This window comes from Stegastes partitus, unplaced genomic scaffold, assembly GCF_000690725.1.
Source record: "Stegastes partitus isolate 25-593 unplaced genomic scaffold, Stegastes_partitus-1.0.2 Scaffold1932, whole genome shotgun sequence".
Lineage (NCBI taxonomy): Eukaryota > Metazoa > Chordata > Actinopteri > Pomacentridae > Stegastes > Stegastes partitus.
The window spans coordinates 39668-62917 of NW_007579663.1; the positions used below are offsets into that span (position 1 = coordinate 39668).

Genomic DNA, 23250 nt, shown 5'->3' on the forward strand with positions numbered 1-23250 from the left:
AAAAAAAAAAAAAAAAAAAGCAGAGCCAACCAAGGCGGCCAGAGGGGACCAAAACCGAAGCGCTCAAATTGACTCAACAATTTTTACAGCACACCTCCCACCACCCCCCCAAAAAAACTACCTTGTGGTACAGCTGCGAAACTGAAATATATTTTGTTTTTTGTTTTTTTCTAACAGCCACCACATGAGTGACACTTCTCACGTCATGCTCTCTGCACACTTGCATCCTCATATATGAGAAATTATTCAGAATCCAGATTCTGTTTTCTCTCCGCCTGCCAGAGGGCACGCAAATGGTCTGGCCACAGAGGCGATTCTTACTTATTTATTTTTTTTATCTTTCAGTATTCAGTTGGAGTGCGAGAACAAAATTCTTTGTGCAGTGCTTGCTGTTGCACTAATGCAGGACAGATGCAGAAGTAATGCATGGTGGGAGACTTTTATCGAGACTGCCAGCGAGTGGGTTTTATTACTGGTAAGAAATACGTAGTGGCCCTTGAAGTTAATCCCCAGAAAATCAGTCCCAACATTAAGTCAACCATACGATCATATCTATCCTGGTGAACTGGAAGAGAGGCCTGCTCACTCTTTTTCATAGGAGATACCCCGGCCACCCACCTGTCAGCCATATCTAAATCCACCCAACATCCCCTGACACTACAGCGGGATGCAAAACAGGATAGAAAAGCGTCCAACCCAACCTCTTCTCTCAAGGAAAGCCTGACTTTGGCACCTGTTGTTTTCCTTTACTTGAACTCTGCGCAAATGGACACATTTTCACACATTTCATCAACGACTCGGGCTGCACAGTACGATTTCACAACTCGTGTCACATCCCCCAGCGAGGCCGGCGCTAATGGTTATCACACCAGGGAGGTCTGACATGCATCGATTCATTTTCACAGAAAACCTACAAGCAGTCAAATTCAGGAACACACTGGAGTCACTCTCATGGTCACTGGCGATATTGGCGGATGCTGTCATGCCCGCGCGTTCCTCCGGTAAGTACTTCCTCGGGGTAACACATGTTGGAACAGTCAGCGTGAGTCCTGCAAAGGCTTATCTGTCCTCCGCTCCCTCTCCTGTCGCCGCTGCGGGTGTTTGCCTTCATGACACATTTCACATTTCTAATAAAAAAGATGGAAACGCGGCGAGCGTGTTTAAACAATGGCAGGGAGAGGTATGCGGCACTTCACCACGTCGCTGGGAGAGAGGGGCTGGTGTGGTGGAGGGGGGTTGGGGATGAGGAATGTTAAACAAATGTCAGGATCAAGTGCACTACCTGAGATGGCAGTGCAGAGACATCCACGGATGCTCGCGTGTAAGTTCGGAGAAGGGATGAAGAGACTGGCTTAGATATTAGCTTGCACCTACATGCTGCAGATTTTTTGAGCATATTTGCATGTCTGTCCCTGTGCGCGTGTGCAATCTGCATATACATAGAATTCAGGTTGTTCTTGCAAAAACACACATCCGCAATGCATCTGAGCGGGAGAAACCTGCACGAGCTGGACACCTTCACCTGGACACGGAGACGTCAGGGCTCGTTATATTTCATCTAACAGAAGGGAAAGCCAGCTTGCAAGAGGAGCCCACTGCCGGCGCACATACACTGTATACACCATAATGATATCAGTGAGGGGCTGATGTCATTTACTGTGCGGCACAAGAAGCCAACAGCTGCAATGTGTACCTACAGACTTAACTAACGTGTGATACAGTTACACCAAAAATAGTTGGGATTTTGCGCTAGGCTCTTTGAAACGGGGTGCAATAAATTATTCATAATAATATCCGAGCAAGGCTGTTGCTGCGGCTCAATTTGGGGAAGGTGTTGGAGGATTAGCTTCGAACTGTAGTGCAGAGAGGAATGCATGCAAAACAAAATACATTTGGGTGTTCTGGGTTGTTTTTTTTTTTTTCTTCCTCTTCTCTCTCTCCAGATCCTCCAGCTGTTATTGTTATTGCTAAAACGATATTACAAGATGTGTGTGAGAGGAAGATATCGAGGCTCATCTGGTGATTTTTTTATTTTTTTTGTAATTCTTTGACATACATGCTCATCCTTTAACATTTAGAATGAAACAACGCTCTCGTAGACGAGAAGCAGCGAAGTTTGGTTTGAAAGTCTGTCTGTTCGGATTCACAGTCCGGAGATGTATAATTTCGACGTATTGCTCGTTGCTACACTGTAGTTAGATTTTACCCGCCAGACATAAAATAGCACTTATACACGAGATAAAATATAAAAGCTGACACTTTGCTCTCTTGTCTAAACTCCCTTTTAAGCATCACTTACGGTGCAGAAACCTGACAGTGAGGTGAGTGTCTTAAATGCATTGTGTCTGCATGTGTGTGTGTGTGTGTGTGAGGGAGAGAATCACCATGTTTGCTAATGGATGATGTTCAAAGACACAAAAAGGTCCCATTTCTGGGTTTTACTTGAAACATTTGAATTGCTGTGTCTCATGCTCATCACTCGCTCAGAGAGGAACCATTCAAAGCCTGTGTGTGTGTATTCTGGTATTTTCCCCAGATGAGCTTGTTCAAATAGGCCTCTGCCTTATGTGAATCCCAGCCCAGGCTCTGCCCATGCCAAGTAGTTCAAAGCAGTAAACATCAAGGTAAATGCTATGCCTGTCATCCCGACTATATTTAAAGCAGAGAGGCGAACCCACACACACGCACGACAATGTGCACTTCAAACAGAAACAGCGTCGTGGCGTCATAGCCTGGAGTATGAAATCACACCGTATCTGTAAAATTACACAAAGTGTTGTTGTAATCTGCAACGATGACAACAGACTGATGCATATTTCGTGCTCGTTTAAATTGTTTTCGTGCACGGTGTGTCTTAGTCCTACTGATCATTCACATTACGTACAGTACTGTGCAGACGTACAGTAAGAAAAGTGAGGTTGTTCTCAAAAATAACGCCAGAATCTAGTTTAAATATTCGGTGTGACCATCTTTTGCCTTTAAAACAGCATCAGTTCTCCCATGAACACTTGGCAGGTTGGCTGTCGATCAACATGTTTGAGAACTTGCCACAGTTCTGTGGATTTTGGCTGTTTAAGTCGCCTCCGTCTCTTTGTGTAAATGAAAGACTGACGTAGGATCATCTGTTGCCGGACTCCTTGTTCTTTTGTGACTGAAGATAGTTCTTTAGGACTCTGGTTTTGGCTTGTTATCATGCTGCAGAATTAGTTTGGGACCAATCAGACGCCACCCTGATGGTATTGTGTAATAGACAAGCGTCTTCAAATATCTAATGTTTCTAAAAACTTTGCATAGTGAAAGCTAAGTGCCCAACCTGGATCTGATGGGACCAAGTGTTATTGTGTATCACAGTTCAAATGGCAGATTAACTACTCAAAACTGTCAGTAATGTTTGAAAAAAAAGGTGATCTTGATCTTAGACAAAGTAGACAGAAGCATCTTCTCATTTCTAGCATGCCTCCATTGATTTTGCAGCTCTTGCTAGCAGAGTTTATCGGTTTCCACAAGCTGATTATAAATTTCCATTACTTGGTGGAAACACAGTCTGTTAGTCATGCTTTGATGCTTCATCTTAAAACAAGAACAAAAAGGGCAAACATGGTCGTATACATACACTTGATGGCTACATACATGATATCATGCTAAGAACTGTGACTGTGACTGCAAACAAGACAACCTCTCACCAGTCAATGACCCACGATGAAGAAATAAAAGACAACAATGTTCTGGTATTGCAGTTTACAGCTGGTTAGTCCTACATTATGTGTCAAATTGTGTTCCTCTGCACATAGTTCACACTGACAATGATAAGAACATGCAGTGCACTATGAGCACCAGAATATTGTACTTTAATGGACAAAAAGTTGAGGGCAAAATGCTGGACCTTCCCACCACCAATGGTCGCCATTTTGGCTACATAGTGGAAGAGGATGGACCATCTGCCAAAGGAAGCTGCAAATGTTGAAATGGTGAACACGGCACTATACAAATGTAAGTCTGTGCATTTTTAAGTAAGGTGGACAAACTAAGACGGCAGATATTTTGGCCCCTGCAATCATGATTTCTGTTCTGTTTCTGTTCTGTGCACGACTTGCTGACAACTGTCAAAATCGCCGCACTATGCAAGGGAGTCTTAAAGTGTACACAATCTTCTACCGATCAGCGTACAAACATAAATGTCTGAAAAGAGACGTGGTGCTAGTATAGCACCACATAAATGGCCTCTGACCCCATAAAACAACAGGCTGTTAGTTCATGTTACATTAGAGTAGATTTCCATTTCTAAAACAAATTAAAAATTGCTTGTGTTTTTGGGTTTTGCCCTTACAGCTGCATGTACACCACGTTGACAGACCTGCCATTTGTGTTTACAGTTGCTAAGCAATGATTGGTTAAATCTGTGTGAGTAGTCTCTTAAGCTGAAGCGCTGCTTTAAATTTAAGCTCTGATTTTCCCTTTCAATAGAAGATTAGTTAGTTCCAGATAAGACCAAGCTGTCAAGTGTTTGAGAAAGTTGAGCTAATTTACTTAAAGTTTTTTTTTTTTTTTTTCTTAATTTGGTTGAGGCTTAATTCCCAACTGGTTTTCGTTGACAGTAATGATCCTTTCTACCTGCAGCTGTGTTGACAATAGCAATATGTCTGACAAGGATAATGTTCATGTTTGCTAAAATGCCAACCAAAATTAATTAAACAAAGTCACCAAATGGTGCTCATACCTAAAAATTAAAGCAAAATCAGCTCAGTATCAGTGGACATGTTTGCACTGCGGTCTGAGACACAGTAAATTATGCTCAGATTTGCATTAATCACAATGACAAGAACGATTTTCGAGATGTAATGAGTTTTTGATGAGGGGATGTTATGATACTGTAGGTGAAAAGTCATTAGACACCAAATAAAGTGGCCAGGTCCAGAGTGTGATGTGAGTTTGTTAAAACAGAAGCCAATCAGAGAAAGTAATTGAAGGTAATACTTCATTCTATTGTGTGAAAAGATAAAAGAAGAACGACCACTAAAAATCTCATCCAACACGTCCACAGTCCAAAACAGCGAGAAAAACACTGAGGTTTTAATTGTTTTGTTTGAATAGAATCCACACTACTTTTAGACTATTGTGCTCTCAGCAGGCTTTTTTTCTTTCTTTTTTTTTTTTTTTATCTTGGAGAGAGATAAAACTGCAATTAATTTTGAAAGGGGGGGAAAACAGTGAGACAATACATCAAGTCACACATGAGTGGTGGCAGGCAGGGATATGTGGGCTGCCGCGGAATAACAGAGGTAGTCAAAGGTAGCATTCATAATTGAAACCCCTGTCACAAGAGACTTAGTGGGCTGGGAGACTCTGATACTGAGACTGACAGTAAAGGGACAAAGAGAAGTGTTCAGAGGAGAGCACGGAGTGACTCCATGGGTTCAACAGGATGTGTTCTCTCCACACCTGAGTCCACGAAGCATCTGAAAGCCTCTGAAACACTACCCTTTTCTAGAGCTGCTTGACCAGAGTACAGTGGTGCTGAATTTGATTGCCACTAGACTCAACCTAATGCTAATACACTGGAGGCGCCTTTTTGTGAGTACATGTTTTTTTTGTGTACCTTTAAACATACAGCAAGAGTGCTTAGCATACGTAGAAACAGACAGCACAAACCCAACAATCAGAAGGAGTTACTACTGCTGGGAGAAAGACATGATCCCTCACCAGCTTCCCACCCATGGATACAACCAACTGACTCAATCCAGGTCTTTGATGAGTGTTTTTTCGACAATGTACAATTCAGGCACCCTCAACAAATCTACATTATGATACAACTAAACTGTGTTCTCCATTATGTTTTGAGGGAAATGCATTTTCTGCTGGATTACGTTAGTTTTTAATGTATTAGAAATCTGTTTCTAATCAACGCATCTTTGCCATTTATTGTGTTACTTTACTGTTGCTCCTTTTTATCCAACTAATCATATATTCAATGAGGTGGGACTTCTGGTGGTCCAAAAATTGTTGGAGAAGCTTCACAAAATGTTGTGACGGGATAGAATTTTAACCTAACCCAAATATTTAATTCTAACCTTAACCAAGTCATTTTGCAGCCTAAACTTAACCAAACTTCTAACATGTGAAAGTGGCGACTAAACAGAGATATTTTCCTAAATCTAATCACAGAGTTTTGGTTCCTAAACCAAGACAGGAAACAAAAACAGAAAATAAGTATTGACAGAAAACAATATCTTTCTCCAGCTGGCCTTCCTGTAGCCAAACAAGGACTTGGTTGGTCTTTCAAACTGCCTGTCTTTCCTACAACGTCACAGGTTACTGGTGTGTTTCTCTCAAAATGTGACTCAAAATTAGACTTAAATGTTACTTAGGTATGCTAGAAATGTGACTTTAGTCCCAAAAGTGACACCTATATTATTACAGGACTGTAGCACCAAGTGTGGTTTTAAAGGCTGTCTCGTGTTTACCCTCACCCCAACCAGTCAAGGCAGACGCCTTCCTCAGTGAACCTGGCTCTACTGGACGTCTCTTCCTGTAAAAGCGAATTCTTCCTCTCCACTATTTCCACTGCTTGCAGGAAATCTATGGATTTGTTGGATTATCTGCATTATTTTTTAGGTCATTAAACTTCTTTTTTAATTCAATGAGAAAATTTGGTACAATATAAGTTTTTAATCCAAATATTTAATTTAGTCAGATAAAATATTAGTTTATGTATAAAATGTCAGATTCCTAACGTCGATGTATGAATTAATCAGGTACATTTATTTGAAGAATAATAATTTAGGCTCTAAGTAAACACCAATCTTCTTTCTCTTTTATTTGTCTTTCTTGTTAAACATGTGCTGTGTAAACAACAGTGACTTGATTCTATTACTTACAATTGTTATATGTTCGTATGGTAATACTTTGTTAATAAAAGTCTGTTTAATTGTGAAGTAAAAAGCGAATCAATAACTAACACTGCATCTACATTTCTTTGCTTTTTCTTTAATTGTCTTGGATGAAATGCAGATTTTTCTGGACCTAGTCATGACAAGAACTTTTAGGAGTGTTACCACGTAATCTGATATAATGACCATTTTGAGTCAGATTTGTTGAATGTTTGCTGTCTGATTTCTGTATAGCTTCAGTTGAGGCTGAACTTCATGGATAAATTTGTACCATAAACTTTCAGAAACTCTTGGTTTGGGACTCTGTACATTAGTGACATTTTGTGTTGTATCTGCTGCAGTACATTGGTAAAAAAAATATACTTAATAGTATTTGACTGCACAAAGGACCGCACTCCAGCCACAGTTAAACAAGTGTTCACACTAATGTCATCAGTGCACTTCAAATGAATCAAATTTGGCATGTTCTCAAGCGCTGTTGAACCGCTGTTGAATATGGTGTCCCAAGCAAATGCCAGGACACTCAATGAGACCCTGAGCCTGTTGGTTTAATGGCATCCATGCCTGAGAGAGCACAGACAGAGCAAACAAAGCAAGAAGTAAACCAGAACAAGCATCTCCCAGTGAAAAACCAGCCACAACACCATTGGTCAGCTGCAGCGTTGGGTGGATTGGCGGGAGGTGGACGAGTTTGGCCACCCAGGCTGTGCACATTGTGGCAATCAACGCTTTTTTATGGTCACATTTCTGCCATTTTGCCTGCCCGAAAAACACCAAATTAAATCTTGTTGATAGTATGCAGTCTCTTTAATAGAATTTGTGTTTAAATTGGCCCTATGAGATCTCAGTTAGCAGATAATGATTCTTGTAGTTTAAATTAAATGAAAACAGGATATATTTCTGATCGCATTGGATTAGCTTTATAGGACAACCAACGCCACGTGCCTCCAACTGTACCTTGGTGCTGGTGGACTCGCAGCATATTGAAGCCGCCTGCCTGAGCATACGCCCCGATGATCAGCTACAACTTGTGTAAGTGAAGATATAGATGTAGAACCACAGGAGGCAGTGCGTGATAGGCTAAGGGTCGCATCCCTGTAAATGCACACAGCCACAGCCTCATAAATTCTCATCAGTGTCTTCATTAAACGTTTTTCCCCTGTCGTCACCATGACAACGCCGGCCCAGCGTGCGCCCGCAGGGAGAGGCGTGTGTGCCTGTGTCACCCCAGGGGTTACTTTGGGGGTAACTTGGCACAACAACCCAATACCTCTCCACCAGACTCACTATAGGGATGGAGGAGGAGGAGGAGGGGGGGGGGACTGTGGAGTGGCAGGCAGCCAGCAACGCTAGATCTGTTCCACGGCGATCACACTTGACAGGCACTGGCTGTATCTGGACTGGAGGCAAGGACTCTGATTTCTCTCTTTAATTACTGCTAATCGGAAGAGCCGCGGCCCATGCTAATGAAGCCACACCAATCAGCTGGGGAAGAGTCAGGGGCCTCGCGCTGCACAACAATCCTGTGAGCTGACACCGGCTGCCCAGCGCCACGGCAGCCTCCCCGCGTGTCTCGCTGTCTGTCTGTCTCACAGCTCCAGCAGCTTTATAAGAGTAGTCTGCCCCCGAGCCAAACCAAGCAGCGCGGCTCGTCGAAAGAAACCTCTGTGAATCCCTAATGAGACTGCTGCCACAGCTGTAGTACGGCATAAGCCGCCTGTTTGCAGCTCACATCTCCCACTGCTTCACACCACAACCTCTGACAACAATACAAAGTGCGGCTGATCAGAAATTCTGAAGGCAGAATTAATTACGATTTATGTCAAGATTCTGATGGCTCTGTAATGTAATAATACATTGACGGCTCATTATTGTAAATGCATATAATCAATCTAGCCTATTTTCACCCACAAACATAATTACACTGTATGGCTTTAAATGAAGCTGTGATGATGTCTTTTTTTTTTTTCTTCTTCCTCTTCAAAGTGAATAATGTAATGAATAGCGAGACATGTGACTGCATGTGTTCATGGACCTGGCTTGTGAAGATCCTTTTTGCCTTTTGTTGTTTCCAACAATGAGAAGCGATTCCTTCTATTAGTTCTTCATGTTGATAAAAGCTGTGAAAAACCGACACGCTTTATGGGCTCTTTTTTCTCAGAATTATACAGATTAGCCCCAAACTGAGACACATGTAGTTCACACATTTACTCGTCCAGATCAAACGTACATAAATGCAGTTTGCAGAAATGAAACACAACAAACTACTACACAGTGCATTTTAAAGCTGCATACATGCAACTGTGTCCGGCGTTTTTTGTTCAGCAGCTACTGTTCATGAGTCGATAATCCTGTTTTCGTGCAGGTATCCACCTGTACCACGCCGGGTGTTAGCTACATCTGTGCATTTGCCGCTAACACCTGACACGACGAGCCTGCTTGTGAATGTAAATAGGCATGTTGGCAGCCACGTATACATGAACACGACTGTGATATGTAGAGTGAAATCCCCATCACAGCTGGACCCCTTCTCCAGTTCACAAAACACTATCAGCGTCTGATCTTCGCCGCTGCTTCTTACCTTCACATGTATGCCACATTTGCAATGATTGCATCATGTATGAGGATGAAAGATAACATATATTACAGCCAACACATTAAAATCTTCAGTTTGTGGCTAATTAATTCAGGTATTGATGCAAGGATGAACACTTATTAGCTGAAATTAAACAGCAGGTACAGACCAGGTGAAAACTTGCTGCAAGTTTCTTTAATAGTATTAATTTAAATTTTAACATATTGTTGCTGTCCAAAAACCATGTGCCTCCCAAATGTTTTAAATATTTCAGAAAAGCTGAAGTATAAAGCAAAATATTCTACTAATTTAAAAAAAAAATATCCTTAATAAACCACTGGATTATGTAAAAAGATGCTATAAAGAAGATTCATAAAGAGATGCATCGAGTAGTAAACATATTGGAAATTATATTATACGTGATTATATTTATGTGCAGTTTTACACGTTTTAAATTCAGTGTTTAAGCACATTTCCATATCAGTAGATGCAAATGGTGAGCAGGCTATTTTCCATTTAAAAATTGTCATGTGTAAATATTGCCAGGCCATTACAACATAGTAGTTTTAAAGCAGCCAACACAACCAGTAGATGCTGCAAAGCCACTTAGCAGCAGAGTGGTCTAGTTTCATTTCATGGTTTATCACCACAGATGGAAGATATTCATACACCCTCCCAAGTCAAGGTCATCATATAAAAGACCATAACAGCTCATCAAGCAATTTAGTTGACCTTGCCATGCAGAAAGTAACTAGCAGTTACAGCAGGATTCACAATTACAGTCAATTAAAGTCAATAAAAGATGATATGACAGTTGATTACGTTTAATTTACTGAGAGCAAAGTGGTTTCCGTATTGTCGCTCACTGAGCAATAATTAATCTACTGCTTCACAGCTACCACAAACTCAAATTGTGGTGTTTGCTAAAAAGACAGTTACGACTAATTCACATCAAGATGATCAGAACCTGTGGCCTGTCACTACCAAAGACAGTCACTGGAAATATACGGTTAATTTAAGCAGCGCAATCTGCCCAGAAACTCCTCTTAACTCCTCTTCACTCAAAACATTACTGCCTTCCTGACAGCTAAACTATAAAATATCCTGGCTTAAATGCATTCAAACAAATGCTGCTGGCCAAATTTTGTTATGTGATGTTAAAAAGATTACCATGGGCCACTGGTTAGCCTGCAGCAAGGGCTTTTCCTGCTGCTGTCAGTGCGAAGGTGCCAGATGCGCTAGGCAAGTAGCCGCATGATAAATGGCAGAAGGTGAGAGCTCTGCGGCCGGGACTGGGAGCACCCTGCCCCTGCATCCCGCTGCCAGTCCCTTGGCATGCAGGTTGTCAGGCCAAATGGCAGCCGCATCCCCCTTCAACGCTGACATTTAAAACCTCTGCCATGCTATCCAGCTGTGGACACCGCAGGCCTTCCACCCCCCTCCTCTCCTCCGACTGTACCCTCAGCCTCTCCCAGGCACCCGGCCCTCAACCCCGCCGCTGCCGCTGCCAGACACGAGTCAGCCAATTTCCATAAACAGTCAGAGCGTTTGTTCAGACAAGTGTGGCACTGTTTACAATTAAAGTGCAGGACGTGCTGGCGGTGGAGGATGTTCTACCTGCAGATCACGCCTTCCTGATGCTTTAATACATGTAGATTTAATGCTTTTTTTTTTATATTTGGGGAAATGTAGTTGCACTGTCAGAGTTAAGACACTTTTTAAAAGGTGAAAACCCAAGAAACAGCCACGAGGTCGACATTAGGGCCGAGCAATTGATCAAAACATAACATTAACAAAATTCTAGTATGGTGTCGTGCAATATACAAATTCCTGGAGCTGCTAGTTCTTTTTAAAAAAGTAAAATGTGTCACAATGTACCATTATATAAGCATTGAGGTGCCCCACTCAACACATCATACTCTCCAGATGTAAGGGGAATGTGCTTGTTTGGCAAAAACCACATCTTCATTTTTTATGTTGTCCTTTTTCCCCCAGTGTAAAAATTCCAACTAAAGTCGAAACTTAGATTGCAATCGTGTCATCTGTCACAGTAATTGCAATATGATTTTTGCTGCTTATCATTTAGCCGTACTGCACAGGAGTCTAACTTCAGCCTTGTGAGTTTAAGGACATGAGCAGTGAAGCGGGGTTATATTTCTAATCATGCAGCTTTGAGCAACAATACACTTGTAGATCAATGCTGATTTGTTCTTTACACACTTACAATATGGGAAGTATAGTGAAGGAAGCATTATTTTGCCTGGAACATGCAGCTTTCACCTCAGTCACACTGTAAAAACACCTAAAAACTAATGAAAATCTGGATGTACAAATATGAAGCATGAATGGATTTAAATACAGTAAAACGTTGGAATTTTATGGTCACACATTGTGAAAGAATTAGTTACTACTACATATATAACATACAGATTTTCGGTATGATAACATATACAGATTTGGCCTGTTTTGGTTTTTCTTTATAGTCAAAATGTGAAATGTAAATCTCGTTTTCTGTGATTTTACTAAATATTACCTGTAATTTAACAAAACAGGGAAAATCTGTAAAATATCACTTAAAAAATTATCTGTCTTAATATGCATAATTTGTCTTTCAAATAACAGCAAATATCAGTAAACCAATGATATTTTTTTGCTGTTTAATACAGATTTTTGAACATTAATTACAGTTTTGGCCGGTCGTTTACAGTTTACATCAAAATTAATTACAGATTTTACTGGCTACTATTTGCAATTCACCAAAATAGGAAAAAACTGTAAAATAACAGTAAAATAACACTAATTTGTTGAACTTAAAAACCTTTTAACTTTTTTTTTTTACAGTGTAGTTGGCATGATATGCAGCTACCTATTTCAAATGTATTGCTTTCAGACGTCTTAGAATATTAGCTCCAGAAGCTGCCTGGAACTAACCTGGAATCTAAGAACTTGCTGTGGTATAGAAATGAACCTGTTTTACACACAAGCACAAGACTTCTCCCTGAAAACCTGAGAGGGTGGTTGAACCCAATGATCACATCACCATACAGGGAATACACTGTGGTGAGGATGGAGGGGAAGCAGCGCCGTGTCCAGTCATTACTGCTTCGGAAAGTATTGCCAAGCAGGTCAGCCTGCATCCACAAGGATGCAAGTGGAGCTATTAAGTCTGCTCTGAGTTGAAGAGTCATGGAAGTCTCCAGCAGTTGGATTTTGTTTCATGTGTGGCGGTCCCAGAGGTCTCTCTACAACCCCAAACGCTCGAGGTGGAAATAGTCAAAAGTCAGCAATAATAGCTTCAGAGCCCTCTTGGGGAAATGTTAATTAACACTAGTTCGCCTTTTCAATCACCAAAATACTGAATATTAGATAAGCTGGTGGGCAAAGAAACAACAACTCTGAATCTTTTCAACAACTTAACAGACATCTACAAATATTGTAACCTGCATGCTGTGGTTAGTTTATGTTCTTTAACAGTGTGCCGACAACTTTTTTGACTGACTGGATTAATGTGAGCAGCATGTGTTGTTTTAGGATACATATTGTACAATATTACATTCTACATGTCGTAAAGATGTTTCATGTTTAATGTAATATTATCCCCCCCAAAAAAGTCACAACTGTTAACCATATCTGGAGGTTTACTCAAACACAGGGAAGTTTCGCGGGGCTACATTCTTTCACACAGCGTACAACACAGTAGTGACTACAGATGATATTTCCAGGCTGTTATTAAGGTAAAACTTTTACTTTCAGGGTCTCTGGTGTTTCCATTTAAACAAATATAATCTTTCCCCACTGGAGACTTTAAAATAAACCAACAAACACAATCATCATTCCATCTGATTTCATGTATATACTGTACGTATGTTGAATAGTTAAAAAACATGTTGGGCAGATTCAAACTTGTAGCTGAACTCTTGTTAAATCTGCACTGGAGAAAATCAACACTTTTTAACTGTCATTTTGTTATTAACATTTCAATGTTTTATTTAATTAAAATATCTCACCAGTAAAATCACAGAAAAAAAGTATTAATAAACACGTTAACCCCCCAAAACAGGCCAAAACTATAAATAATATCCACAAAAATTCATAATTTTGCACATATTAGCCATTATTTGAGGATAAAATTAAGTATATCAAGAAATAACCTGCTACTATCACTTTACAGATGTGTCTTGTTTTGTTAAATTAAAGAACTTATCTAGTAAACGTACAAAAAACTCCATTATTTTACATGTTGACTGTAAAAAAACTTTTAAAAAAATCTCAGAACAGCCCCAAACTGTACATAGCGTCCACATAAAAAAAAAGTATTGTTCTTGTACAATGTGCGACCATAAAATTACAGTTTTGCTTCATTTTAATCAGCTAAAAAAAACTACATTATGTTCCAAATATTTCCTTTTTTGTTTTTTTCTAACAGTTTTTGAACACTTCAGTATTCCACCAATGTTAATGATTTTTCTGGCACCAGATTTTCACTTTTTTTTTTTTTGAACAATGTGGCAACCCTGGATATAATGAGACTGAAGCACCAACTAGTGAAACTATTGTTATTTCAGCACCCAATGCTTCAATAGTAAACATCAGGTTTTGTGTCAGCATGTCAAATCTCAAGGGCTCTCTCTCTCTCTCTCTCCCTCTAGACTCTCCATTTTCTTCTGACATTTAACAAACATAAAGGGAGAAATCCACTGTAGAGGAGGCTGATTTTTAAATTCCTCCGCTGACAGTACCTTCAACAATCGAACGTGCAAAGCAAACCACCCAACAGGACGTGCTGATTTTAAAAAAGCAAGCAATCAACTGACAAAACTCTGGCTGTTAACATGATATGCTAATGTTTAGTCGATTAAATAATTGGTCGGTTCATTATTGAGAACTGAGGATTTTATGCACATGTATGATCGTGAACTCAGCACATTTGACTTTTGGAGGTTTGGGTGGATAAAACAAGCTATTTAAACACCAATTTTCTGATATTTCATAGAGAAAACAAACTGTTGATCAAGAAAACGAGATTAATTCATGAAGGATGTATTCATTAGCAGTACTCCATGCAAGAAACAAGGAGTGTATAGTTGTGAGGCTATATCGACTAAACTATTTATAACAGTGCAACAGTTCACATTACAGGATTTTTGCTTTAATTTGATCTAAACCTCCATAATGCCTCCAAGGCCACCTCGGCCTTGAGATTTTTTCCCTCCAAGAAGACATGAGTACTCCACAAAGAAAAGAAAAATCTCTCATTTAATGCCTTACAAAAGGTGGAAGAATTGCCCTTCAACAAGCTGAGTAAAAATACCACCGTCGACCATACGCGCTAAACCGTACCTCTCTTTAACAAAGGCAGCGGAACATAAAAGAAGCAAAAGGTAGGAGAGTAAACACTTTACATTCTGACACTCATTAAAAACAGACAAGTCCACCCTTACCCGAGGGAGAGCACACGTCATGATATAGAGAGAGGCAAATACCAAACTGCATGGCATGGTATCAAAGGCATTTCTGCAGTCCAAAGGTCAGGTGATGGTAAAAGGTTGCTGAGAAACGGAGCTGCTGGACGGGCTTTCATCAGTGGGAGGCAGCTGGAGTCTCCAAAGAGGCAGTGTTACTCGGGGCTGCAGGCACAGTGGGGCTGCTCCAATATGACATTTCACATCCAGATCTGCCACAGTAATGGCATTTTAGCCACTTTTAAAACAGCCAGATTGGCCTTCCTGCACTGTTGAAATTTTTATAGCCGGCAATTTTTTTTATTGTTTGGGTTTATTACAGTGTCTGAGGGAGATTGGATAGGTTGTCAATGTGGAAAAGGCAATCCAGGGCCAATGTTGAATTGATTGGCTGATACAAATGCACACGCTATACAGCGCAAGGATGGGCAGAGCATACGCCCAGCGGTGCAAGCCAAGCCACTCTCATTTTCCCTTTGAGGAGCCATATTCATGCCTAAATGAGAATAAAAGATCTCGAAATTAACATAAAAATATATTTTTCGCATCTTGTGATTCTTGCAGCTTGAAAAACCAACATGGGGAAAATATGTTTTGAAGTAAGGCATATGCCCATGCCGTTACAGGATCAATTTGTACAACTCTTGTCACAGTTATTTATTTATTTCAGCCCGCGCGTCTCTTCTCTCTGGTAGGAAATGGTCAGTGTAGTTTCCCTTTGAAGTCTGAAATTATTTGTCCCATTCGCTCGGAGGAATTGCAATCGCTGGTGGCTGCACATGCTATTTGTTGTTAAGTGGAATATACTACAATATTCAGGCTTTGTTAGATTAAAGGAGAGAAAAATGCACTGATATTGCCTGATAACCATGCACACAACATCAAAAAAAAGAAAAAGAGGAGGGGGGGAAATAAATATTCATGTGAAAAAGCGTTCCGCCAAAACAAAATGCAAATTTAAAGTGATCAACCCTGAACATGAAGTTATTGGACGCCATCGAGTGCATTAGAGGTGACTGTACAAATGTAGTCTTTGTTGCACAAGTTTCTACTGTAGTGCATTGCTTTTTTTTCAATGACACATGTTGCTAAAAAGTGCAAAGGGTATTGCAAAAAATAATGTCACAAGACAAGTAGGTAGAAACAACATGAACATTCAGATTAGACTCTGCAGCCACATGAGGTGCTGCATGTTACGCTAATTGCTAACATCAACAGGCTAACATGCTTGCAGTGAGAATGCTAACATGTCAGTTGTATGTATCACCATCATGGTTAAGCAATAATAACGATTTGCACACTAGAGAAATTGTAGCTAGTTTTTACGCTAATTTCATGATGGCTACAGGAAATATAGGATCACCAAATGGCACCATGTTTATCTGTAAGTTTGTGTACATTTTAAATCCATTCATTCTGTAGTCATGGACACATCACAATCTGGATCAAAGTGTTGAGCTGACACTGACTGTTAGATTGCCATCTCTAAAGACATGCTGCTGTGCACACTGTATAACAGGAAGAAGTGCATAAATTAAGCTCCAGGTGTTAAACATATGTGCAAAGATGTTTCTACAAAGATAATAACTCAGTGGTTCACTAAAAACATTCTTGCTGAATGTAAAGTCTAAAATTCTGTATAAAACAGGCCTAACTTGAACTTGAAATCACGCATCTAAGTGTTCAAATTGAGGACATTTGAACAATTACAAAGTATTTTGTTGAGTGAGTTTGTCACGTAGCTCTAATTCCTGCACAGGATATTGGAAGGAAAACCTTCAAATCCATTGCGAGGGGTCATCATTACATGTGACCTTTCTCTGAAATGAGTTTTGCCTCTGTGCCTCTGCACTTTGTCATTTGATTAGAAATCTAACATGGCATTCTCCCATTGTTCTTCCGCACTGACATAACAGGATTCTGGCCCAATTTTGATCTCACCTGCACCGACTTGTAGAATAGAAATAAAATGGAACACAATGTAAAAATGTAGATAAACATCATGTGAGTGTGCTGAAAATGGGGAAAAGTGCCCACTTAAGCCCCATGAATACCATTTACAGTAAGGCTAGACGCTGCAGCCACACAAATAATAGCACTGTACATTTGCACATGCAACACACATAAACAACGCGCACATACACAGCGCAGAGACTCCCCGTCTGCCATATATGATTTACATTTAGTGGTTGAATAATCAGTTGACATGCAGCTCTGGGAATTCTGTGCTTAATGAGTGCCTCTTCACATAAGCAGTTTGCTGGAGTTATCTCGAACATGAGACCGCTGTCAAAATGTCAATGAATCTCAATTTAACTACCAACTTAATCACATGGGGACCATCTCGTGTAGGCAGGCTGGATGTGGAGACGCATCCTTTGTGCGGTTTATTTGGAAATATTGGCACGAAGGAAACAGAAAACTGGGAAAACATTATCACAGTGTTTTACATGCCATTAGGCAGTAATGGTAACCATTCAGAGAAATTCTAATTAAGCAGGTATATTGGGGAATATTTAAAATGTTGATACGGAGTCTGCCAGGATGAGTGTTTGACATCTCGGCTGTCAGAACGGTTAAATACTTGCTTTTCTTAATGCTTGATTTTTAACCTATAGAAAAGCTTCTGCACAGTTCCTCTCCTTAATTAACGGAGCAAGTTTGTGGTCATTAGGACCCTAATTGACTGAGAGATATTTAAGCTCAGAAGTGCAACCTCACAAGCGTTAAGATTTAAAGGTCAGTCACTCAATTTTTCACAACACTAGCAGCTACTATTTTCAACTTTTAGATTTGCTGTTTGGCCTTACAGGATTGCAGAATATTTTGTGTCTTTTTCCCTCCAGAAAACATCTAACCGACATGCCCCTCCCTTTCGCAAACTATTTTTTCTGAGCCTCCCTTTTATTCCCTCGCCTCTCCTCCTCAATGCTCCCTACTGGTAACAGTCATGCTGTGTCTATGGCCGTCAGCGAAAGCAACCCTTTTGCTCGGTGCCCGGTTGCTGTCTCCAGCTTGGGGCGTGACTCAGAAGTAGAAGAAGATACAAGGAGGCAGGGGGGGGAGGTGGGGGGTAGGTGGTGGTGGTGGTGGCAGCAAGGGATGGATGGTCGCGGGGCTTTGTGCCTTTAAGGAACGCCGATGTTGGAGGAGCCAGTGCGTGGTACGATCTGCCACGGTTTATTTTCGACACTTGGAGTACTAAGTGTTCAATAATAACATGGATGCGTTGTCCACGTACGGTGCAGTACGAACACAGGCAGCGAGGTCGGTTAGCTACATCAACCATGAATTTCTTTCCACTTCACTTCTTTTTCTTTTCGTAGTTTTTTCACACGTCTCCAGACTCATAAATTGCTGTGAGGAAACCTCCATTTGTCTGTTGGGTTTCCACAGGAGTGCAGCTCCCCACTTGGGGAAACAGCTTTTAATATGAAAGATACTCAGAAAACACATTGTTTATGCCCCCACACACACATACATCACATTAGAAAAATCCAAAGTGGTAATTTTTCTGCTGTTTTTTTCTCTTTAGGAAGCCAACTTCCCTCCGATCTATAATGCAGTAGATATTGCTCAGCCTATTGATTGATGTCTCCTTCCCCCCACTTTGACATTTGCTTATCCTCGTCCGCATCTACTGCTATTGACGTTCGCTCTATCTGGACATCTTCCTAAGCTGTTTTGTCATTTGTCACCTCTTAAATAAAAACGGAGGAGGGGGGGAGTTGTCAGTGATAAGACTTAATGATACCAACCACTGTGATGGTTTTATACAAGCTGAGGGGAGAAAAAAAAATAAATACCAAAGGGAAAAAAAAATATGTAGCACTGCTTAATTTCCAGCTCCACACCTCTTATGGATCCACAGAGCAATTTTACCCAGCATATTTCTATTTCTGCCACTAATAAGCAGACTAAAGAACACCCTCTCTGCAACCTCTAGCATGCATTCACTCATAACTGTGGTCAATTTAGTGCAAATTTACTGAAAGCAGGCTTTTGTTTGACACCTTTTAAACTAATGTATTTGAAGAGCCCACTCCAAACGCTCTCCTGTCAAAAGCTACTATTTTCCCCCAACTTACCCTCAACTCTCCACTTCTTGGATACAAACTGGTGAGATCAACACATCCACATTAGAGCTGTTGCTAATAAAACACCCTCGGAGTGAGTTTCCAGGATTTATAGTTTGCCAGCTCACTATTTGTAGTACAGTAAATGCCGTGCTTCCTGAACATGCATTTCTACAAACACAGTCTGGCGCAGATTTTCTCCCCATGAGGTGGAAGACAGATTCTTCCTTTCCTCCCTCCCTCTTTCCATCCATCCCTCCCTCACCCGTGCTCCTGCAGAGAGGCTATTATTGCGGCTAATTATCTACAAATAGGCCCAATATGACAAACACGGTCCTGTACCGGTGCTGGCTAAGCGCAGGAATCAGTCTGAGAAGGAATAAATGAATGAAAAGGAGGCGAGGAGAGGCGGACAAAGAACAGGACAAAAGTCACAGTGAAGAAAAAAGAAAAAAAATATGAGTCAGAAGATAATTGAGAAGTACGTGATAAAGACACAATGTGGAATGAGATGAGAGAAAATGTGGAGCTAAAAAAGATATAAGTGGGAGGCAGATGGGCAAAGAAAGGCAGTGACACCAAAAGGGAGACAGCATAGACGGGACTAACACAGGAAAATGATCTTGTCTATACAGTGTGTGACGGTTGTTGCCATTGGCAACTGTCCTGCGATGCACAGGCCACATCCACTTAGCTCCCAGCATGCCTCATGATCAGGGCAGCTCAGGGGTCTAAGGCTGTCTGTCTCATTTCCATAGAGAAACTCATTTACCAGGCAAGTATGGAGGGCTATGACGCATCAATGGGTCCTTGATTAGATCCTTACCTCTGATACATATGAATATTTATCAGTGTTGAATAAATACACATTTACTCTCCTTTCATCTGGATCATCCAGAGAGTCCTCCTGCTCTCCTCTTAATTTTTTCCAATGAATATGTCACAGGAGCATCAGGGCTCCCTACAAAGTGACAGCACTCAAGATAATCTGGTTATTGTTGCTCGGAGGCGGTGATCAACACTCACTTTAAGTTTCACAAATGCATCGGGCTTTTGTCTTGTTGTTTTTTATTTTACCATGGTGACAACAGCTCTTAGAGACCTAAAGGAAATGAATGAGGGGGACAGTAATCACAGCAGCGCACTTAAAAGGGTATGTGTTTGGAATTCATTGCTGCACAAGATTAGTGTTTGGCTGCACAACTGAAGCTGCAGGTGTGATACGGATGCCAAGACAAGTTGAAATCACAGAGTTATTCCTGTTTCAAACACAAAAGATGCATACAATTACAAGCGCACCCACTCTCACTCTTTTTTTTTTTTTTTTTTTTTAACCGCACCGAGCTGAACAACAGATATTTTTAGTGAGTTTTACTTACATCACTCACTCCGGCCTCCACTATCTTCAGGCCTGTCTCCTTCTCCAGCTGCTGCTTCTGTTGGACTGCACGGGGAGACAAAAGCAGAGGAGGTGTTGAGTATGAGCAGTGGATGACAAAGTAGCAGATTTTTCAGTTCCTGAGGCAGAACAAGTGGTCAGTGAAACTGAGAATGATGCAGGGGATGTATCAGCCTGAGTCAGATGTCAAACTGGTCATAGAAAATGTCCAGCCTACACACACACACACACACACACACACACACAGAGAAAATATTCGTCAATAGGAGAGGCAAGACATTTTTTTGAGGAGTATACAGTAGTGTGTGGTGGCTCTTTTGAAGAAATGGTGGTTAGTAGGTCTGTAATAGGTAAGGAGACAGAGAGTCTCTGTGGATCTGTGAGGCTGTGCTCGACAAAAATGGTTGCAATGGAGTCCTGCTGTAGGTTCTGATTCATAGTGCAGTTTCATAACACCAGATTAACGTATCAAACTTGATTTACCTGTATTATCAGAAGCAACTGTGTTTATGGTACAGCGATGGTGGAAAGAAACCAACTAGTTTCATTACTGAATATGGGACAGCGTTTAAGGTCTTTCATTGGCTGTGATGGAGGTATGTGGATTCAGAAGACATGGCTTTGCTAGATTTTATTTCATGCCACCACCCTGCTTTGAGTCATATATGGATTGTGTCGCCATTGATTACTGAAAAGCAAAAGAAAATCTGAGCCTTTTTACACCTTGCGTATGTTGCCCTCACTCGCGGAAGCCTTAAGAAACTACTGACCAATCACAGTTTTTGACATTTCCAGTGTATTTCCCTAGAAAATGGAGCTTACATTTATTAGCATGATGCGTGACTACTTTTTGCAGAAGTATAATAAATGAAGCTTTGGCAGGTATAATGGTCATCGTCTCAGCTTAACACACATGTATGCTAGTTTGCAGCTATTAGGTCACAAATTAAAGCACTGAAAAAAACAGAAGTTGTGGCCTGATGACAGCATTACATGAAAAGTTTGGCAATCACCAAATATTTTTACAATTAATCCTGAGGGTGGCGTGATTATGTGTAGCAAATTTCAAGGCGTTCCATTTATTGGTTTTGGCAGGAAATCACCAAAGTCTGTAGGATTCATCCAATGGAGACCATGAATATCTGTAAGAAGAATCAAAGGCGATCTGTCTAATAATAGATCAAGTGGTGCTCTGGAAAACATCATAAAGGAATTTAGTCAAATCGACTTCCTTTTATAGTTTACGTAATGTTTTCCTTTTTTCTTCTAATTTCTAGTAATTGAGCTTAACTGTTTCATTTGTATTTGAAGCCCACTTTAGAGCTTAAAAACAACTTTTCATCACTTGAGACATTTTGACTTAAATGACTAATTGACTGAATGAACACCTGAAAGTTACCTCAAGTCAATAAATTAGTTTTTTTTTAAAGAAACTAGCATACAAACAGACTTTCCAGGATGCACTGTTAAAGAATTAAAGCTCTCCAGAGACTCTTGTTTTCGTAGCTTGAGAAAACAGACATCGTGGAAACTTTCTGTGTGTCTTTAATACATGTTGAAATAAGTTATGGTTGTTTCTTTTCATAATAACCAAAAAGAAATTCGAACCACGACAAAGATTAGTAATGAATTCAGTCCCTACACTCGTAGATTTATAATTTATCTCATTGTAATTGGGAGCAGCTTCACAGATAGTCTTTCTACTGAAACTGGTAAAAAAAAAATAGCTTGAATGGCTGCTGCTGTAAGTTGATGAAGAAGAAACTCTTTAAACTTAGAATATGTAAAAGAAAAGTCAGTCTGTCTAAAACAACTGTCTGTGTGACAAATGGATTCAACTTAATATCTTGAACTTGTTTTCTCAAGGTCACTTAACTTAACTTAGCTGGTTCTACACTCTCCCACAACTCATAAGATGATTTTGGACGAAGTAAACCAACCAAAGTGCAGTTAACTCACATTTTTAAAGCAGCAGAGAAAGCCATATTTCCAAGCTGAATGAACTTAAAATGATTTAAAATGTGGTCAGATGTTGTGATCCAGGAGCTGGTTAAAAATAAATGCACAAAAAAGTTTACCAGTAAAAACGTATCGTTGCCCTCACACACATCGAGCGAGGCGTACTGAAGATTACCAGAAAGCAGATGAAGTGCTTGTAGATTCACAGCACACAATAACTTGAGCTCCTGCCTTTGTTCTTGCAGTAATTAATACACCACCCGAGTTTGATCCTCAGATCTACTGATCTAATCAAATATGGCATGCTATTTCCAAAGCTTTGTTCACGAAGGATATTCTCATGCAAATCAAACTAAAGTGAGGCAATGTTAAATATCCATCGCTCAAGATCACACATTTCGCCGACTTTTTTTCCTCCTCCCTGCGCCTAATGTCCCTTCCTCACTTTGATGGAAACATTTATGTTGGAAAACAAAATCAAAGGGGCCTTAATAGATTATGCCAAATTATAAAGTGAAAGGAAAAAATGGAGCATAATTTTAATTGAGTATGTTAGCATGTGAATGTGATTGGTAATGGGGAAAAGGGAAAAGAGTGAGAGTTAAAGGGAGGAAGAGAAAGAGAGCAGGTCCTTTAAATCCCATTTCCCCAGATGAAGGCTATGCAAATGACCCTGAAGAGCTGAACCCCACCTCACACTCCAAATTCGGCAAGGGCCTGTTTAATTAGTATTTTAATCTATCCCAGTGATTCCACTCAGTCCACAATGTATGCAGAATTCTATCTAATTAAGCACGCTACTTTTAGGATAATCATCCATCGCCCTCGCTCTTCCTCTGTCGCCTTTTCTCTTTCTGGTTATTAAGGATCCTGCAAACACTGATCATCCTAT

General features: G+C 40.4%; 1 protein-coding gene across 1 annotated transcript in view; it reads right to left on the minus strand.

The window, feature by feature from the left end:
• LOC103373229 (receptor-type tyrosine-protein phosphatase N2-like) overlaps positions 1–23250 on the minus strand; it is a gene marked incomplete at its 5' end in the record, with an annotated part of 98136 nt that overhangs the window by 31979 nt on the left and 42907 nt on the right. Inside the window, one exon of the mRNA XM_008303072.1 lies at positions 20380–20444. Coding sequence (XP_008301294.1) covers positions 20380–20444 — 65 coding nt within the window. The remainder of the gene's footprint in view (positions 1–20379; positions 20445–23250) is intronic.